Raw genomic sequence first — 6,000 nt, 5'->3', positions numbered from 1 at the left:
GGCCGTTTTTGTGTTAGTCCCTCTTTTAAAGTATGGTACAATTTAGTCCTTCAACTTTAGAAAACTATGATTTTAGTCTTTTTTACCAAATTTTTTTAACTTTATTTGCTGTTTCAAGCACGTTACATTATAGCATTTGGATTGTTTACACATTTTGACACATTTTTGCTTCAATGTTAACTGAGAAACGCGTTTGAAACAACAAATAAAGTTAAAAAAATTTGGTGAAAAGGACTAACACCAGAGTTTTCTAAAGTTGAAGGACTAAATTGTACCATACTTTAAAAGAGGGACTAAACACAAAAACGGTCAATAGTTGAAGGACGAAAAACATATTTAACCCTATTTTTTATGAGGTTAAATGGTCTTTCATAGTGTTTCCATTGTATGATTACATTTTAATTTATAAGTTAAGTAGACATGAAAATATTTTCTAAGAGGAAGCAGATCTCATAAAAGCTGAAGAGAAGATATTAAATTAAATATCTTGAGTGATAACTAGACAAAAATAGTTACGAAATATAGATTCAGAAACTATATATTATAAATAAATTGTTCAGAAATTCACTATTTATAAAATGTCTAATGTATTATCTTTATCACAATTCACTATAATATTGAATTTTATCAGGAATTTTTTCTAATATTTTTGACGGTTTTAACTTTTGAAAAATACAGATTTCGCAATTAATTACAAAAATCGATGAAAAAGTAGCATTGTTAACTGTTATCGACGATTTTTAGAACACTCACAAAGCTCAGTTTCACCAACGACGAAAATGATAACATCGATGGGAGATGTTCCTAATTTCTAGGGTTTGGAAAGAGGGGAAGGGGTTGGAAGCTTTAGAAGAAAATATCTAAGATAAGCACACGTTAGAAAAATTGGAACAAAATAATTTTACTTAGCATCGGTTTATTTAAAAATTGCCTAAAATTCTTTTAAAAAAATATTTATTCTGAATTTTAAAATCGTCAGAAATTTATAAAAGTTTTTTAAATAGTCGAAAACTAACCCCTAACAAAATTTAATATTTTTGTAGTAGTTATACTCTACAGGAACATAATTTCGATAATATTTTGGAAACAGATATATTTTTGTCAGTTTTATAGAATGAGATCTAGGTTTCAAAGCAATATGTATGAAAACAAGAAAATAATACTTACTGCATCACATGGTGAGTGTATCATATCATCATCATCATCATAATCTGGTGATAGCATGCATGTAACAGATATCATATATGTAGTGAAGATAACAAAATAGGGTTCAAGAAAGACATAACAAAGCAATAATTGCAGCAAGACATGGTAGCTTAGGCGGTTTCATCATGAGAAGAAACACTGAAAGAAGGAGCTACAACAACAGAAGAATAAACCTTAGAACTTCCGAAAGAAATTCCACAGCAGGCAGAGCCTTGTTGAGGAATGGAACAAACTATAGTTTCCTCGACAAGGGTGTGATGTTGATCTCTCATCATGATCTGGTTTTTCCAGGTGGGCATGAATGTGGAATAAAGAGATGGTGAAAGTGCATGGTTCTTCATAGCTGCATGCTTAAGAAGTTGGTAAGACCTTGGATTCTTGCCCAAAATGGTGTAGTCTTGTTGATGATTGTTGATGATTCCAGGGTTTGGAAAGTTTGTTTTGGCATTTCTCCCTCTAAGAAGCCTTGCAGCAGAGTCATAAGCGAAGGCAGCTTCTTCTGCTTTGTCAAAAGTTCCTAACCAAAGCCTTAGTTTCTGTGAGGAATCCTTGATCTCAGCGATCCACCTTCCTGAAGGTCTTTGTCTCACCCCAAGATACTTTTTCTCAATCTTTTTTCCTACTTTTTCAATCTTCATCACTCTCTTCTCATAGGGCTTGTCTATTTCAATAGGGTTTTGAGATTGTTGTGAAAGTTCTGAGCTTTCTATGTTTTCCATGAGAGTATTTTTAGCATACATATATGAGAAGAGCCTTTGATGTAACAATGATGTCGATGATTAATTAGGTTATAGCATACATAAATAATTAAGCAAGAGAAGAATTATGGAATCTTATCAGAAAGAAATACTTTTCAAAAGATGGATGTTGATAAACACTACTCTAACTACTCCTTTAAATTTTGATGGCATGATTACATTCCATAGAATTTTACGTAGACAGAGAAGAAGGGTATGATGGTAATTGGAGAGGTGTTACTAGAAGGCAATTTGGTATGGTTTTGAAAAAGGAAGAAGTCTCGTTAAAAACTTTTTGATAACTTTTTGACAACGTATATGTGACAGTTTGTGATTGATCTATTTCAAATATTTTTTAGAATAAATTCAAATAGATCAATAAAATGATGACACATATCCTATTGTCAAAAAATTGTTAAAAAAGAATTGTTAAAATATGATTTTGCATTTGAAAAATCCAAGGGAATGAGGTGATATAAGTTGGTTTTAATATAAGCGAAAAATGACGTTTTTGTTTAACAAGTACCCTTGAGAGAAGAGTCCAACAGCCTAAAAACAAAGTTCACACCTCAGAAAAAACAGAACCCACGTGTTAGTTTTCACTTTCTGACTCAAATTAAGAACTAATATGGAACATTTGTCACATAATGGATGTCTTTCTTGTCATTGTTGCTTCTTCCGAGTATGCTTTTATTCTCAATTCTGCTGCACTGCAAATTATCAGATCAACTTCTCTTTCTCAATATTCTTTTATACTTAAAAACTATTTGTAAGAAAAATATTCTTTTTAATATCTCTCAAGTTTATACTTTTATATTTATTTTATTTTAGTACTTTGTATTAAATAAAGTAATTTTTGTTGTTTTGAATGAAAGTATTGCTATCACTGACATAACCTTAGTATGTTGAGGGTGAATGTGAGAATGAGCTCTATCATTATCTCTTATCCAATAGTGAATAAAATAAAAAAAGGTTATTTTAACAACACTTTTTAATAATTTTTTGATAATAGATACATATCACTATTTTATTAATCTGTTTAAATTTATTTTTAAAAAAATATTTGAAACAGATATATCACAAATTATTACATATGTATTGTTAAAAGGTTATAAAAAAAAATTGTTAAAAAAACTTTTTCTAAAATAAAACAAGGCTAATGCTCAATTCTGACAGAATACAGACGCCATAAAGGATGCAATTGGGACAGAAATCATATGGTTTGATGCTATGGTTTCTGCTCTTGTAAGTAAAATCAATTGCTTTGTCTTCTTTATTTCCGTCTCCGAAAATTACACTAAACAAATCTTTCTTTAGTAGTTTAATTTTATAAACACAAGATAGATTGAAAGTACGGGTGTTAAGGTGATTCAATCTTTGTTATTTTTTAGGAAATAAATAATCTCATCGACTTATTTTTTACAAACCAAAAAATTATCAAGGATTAATGAATTAGATGAATAAGATGTTTTATTATTTTAATTTATTATAATAAAAATATATTTTTTCTATAATAATACAATCAAATTATTTATTTATTTTATTAAAAAAATGATATAAAGATATTAGTCGAAAAATTAAAGTATCTAACCAATAAAGAAATTAAATATTCAAAATTAATTTTTTTTTGGAAAATTAAATTATCAACCTACATTAATTATAATAAAAAACTTATAAAAATAATAAAAACTTATTATTAATAAGTTATGGATTAACTTACATTCAATGTCACTTAATCCTTTTCACTCTTGAACCGAGTTGATTCTATTCGACTTGTATTTAAAAATTTACTTTTTTTCTAATTCAATTTAATTAAAATATGTGATGATTGAGGTTGGTTTGATTTTATTAATCAAATTATTTACCTATTTCATTTAATAATTTTATAAAGATAATAATTGAAAATTTAAATTAGGAATTAATAATTTAAACATCCAAAATTAAACATATTTCAAAAAATAAAATTGTCAACCTACTTATTAAAAAATAATAAATAATTATAATAAAATACTTATGAGAATAATAAAATAATATTATTAATAGATTATGAGTTAGTTCACAATTATCATTACTCAAATTTTTTAATCCATGAATTGAATTTATCTAATCCTTATTTACAAGAATTATTTCTCTCATAATTCATTTTAATTGAAATGCGTGATGAGTGAAGTTGATTTATAAATTTAGAGTCGTTTTAACATCTTTATATATAGAAACCAAATTCAATCTCTTATGCTACTCATGCAATTATTGATATTTAGACAACATTTTTTTGACAACATTTGAACATTGATTACGTGTCAATCTGTGATTGGTCAAAAATTACTCCACAATAATGTTCATGATTATTATTATTGATTGTGGAATAATTTTTGACCTCGACACGTAATCAATGTTCAAATGTTGAAAATGTTGTCTAAATATTATTATCCTTATTAAAATGTAAGTTTCAATAAACTTCAGACAATAAATTTATAACTTTTTCTCTTTATATTTTATTCGTCTTAACTCTTCTCTTTCAAGATATTTATAAACCTCTAAATTATATCTAATAATTCATTTATATAACAATGCAAAGTTTAATAAAACACAAATATTTGATACTAAAGATTTTTTAGCCAGAAACGGAGCTTTGTTGGTCTCTAGAGGTTTTGGTTCCAAAAAAAAAAAAAATCACTTCTCAATTAAAATATAATATATTTTCATTATTTTAAAATATAAGTATTTAGAAAAATCATGCTTTAAGAGTAAAACTCAAACAATTATTGAATTTAAGAATACGATGAAAAATGATAACATTTATCATGTATTTTTTTATTGTTCACTTGTTATCAATTAATAATTTTGTTATTATGTTTCAAATATTATATTTAAAATAAAATTACTTTAAAAATTTAATTTCACTATTTTATTATAAATTTTCTCAACAATTTAAATTTGAAGAAATCATCAATTATATTTTAATTATGTAAATTTTTCTTAAGTATAGAAAGTACATTTTACTTAATTAGAAAGATAGTTTTTTAAAATGTTATCAAAACAAGATTGAAAAATAAAATGGAAAATAAATTTCTTGCTCACTATACTATCACTTATATTGAAAAAGAAATAGCTGAAAATTTTAAATTTGATTTGATTTAATTATTAATAGACTCAATAATTTATAATTATATACGTGATTTCTTTTATATCTATAATCATATTATATTGTATATTATTTTTATTATATTAGTGATAATAATAAAATATATAAACTTTTAATATATTATATTAGTTTCCCAGACAAAAAATATACACCACTGCTTCATCAACATGCATTATCAAATTGTGTTATCATTATAGATTGAGGTGAAGAAGCATGTATGAGTAGTTATTTAAGCAATTGTGTTGTTTTTACTTTGTTTTGGGACAGATAATTTCATATTTATTAAATATATCAAATTTGAATTAATCTTATATTAAATTATTTTATTTTTAAAATATTTTACTTAGCTAAAATAATTTAAATTTATAAAATATATTTTTATTTAGATAAAGGAATAATTTAAACAAAAGTATTTAAATATTATATAATTATTAATAATTCAAAGATATCAAATATTAATGAACTTATTTTCTTTTGATTGAAGACACCCAACCTTAACCAAACCAGCAATTAAATTGAAAATATATATATAATTTTTTTTTTTAGAATATAAGACATTTAAATTTTTACTAAAATTACATTACTTTAAATGATTTAATTACATTGAAAAATTTTAAAATTTCTTAATAAAAGAGTATATCTTCTCCAAAAATATTTTAAAATATATTTTTAAAATTGTGTCAAATTCCACCTTAAACTTTTTCAAATATTTGTAACCATTTTAAATTACTGGTAGATAGCATGAGTGAGAGAACATCCAACACTTCAGAGGATTTGAACATAACTTTTTTTGTTGTGTATTTGAGTAGATTTAGAGATAAGTGAATTTAGAAGTAAATTTTTTTAACCTGTCACATAAATTAAATCATACACTTATTCTCAGAAAATTTACTTTCGAATTCACTCTCACTT

General features: G+C 24.9%; 1 protein-coding gene across 1 annotated transcript; it reads right to left on the bottom strand.

Annotated features, from left to right (window-relative positions):
* Nucleotides 1-1,156: 1,156 nt before the first annotated feature.
* On the bottom strand, nt 1,157-2,027 carry LOC106766425 (ethylene-responsive transcription factor CRF1). Its single transcript, XM_014651154.2, has one exon. The coding sequence runs from the start codon at nt 1,944-1,946 to the stop codon at nt 1,317-1,319; it is 630 nt and encodes a 209-aa protein (XP_014506640.2). The 5' UTR covers nt 1,947-2,027; the 3' UTR covers nt 1,157-1,316.
* Nucleotides 2,028-6,000: the final 3,973 nt, after the last annotated feature.

The sequence above is a fragment of the Vigna radiata genome, chromosome 7, assembly GCF_000741045.1.
Source record: "Vigna radiata var. radiata cultivar VC1973A chromosome 7, Vradiata_ver6, whole genome shotgun sequence".
In the NCBI taxonomy this organism is placed as follows: Eukaryota; Viridiplantae; Streptophyta; class Magnoliopsida; order Fabales; family Fabaceae; genus Vigna; species Vigna radiata.
This window is presented reverse-complemented; position numbering and strand designations above follow the sequence as displayed.

Excerpts from the sequence above, each read along its gene's own strand:
- LOC106766425 (XM_014651154.2), bottom strand. The coding sequence starts at position 1,946 with ATGTATGCTAAAAATACTCTCATGGAAAACATAGAAAGCTCAGAACTT.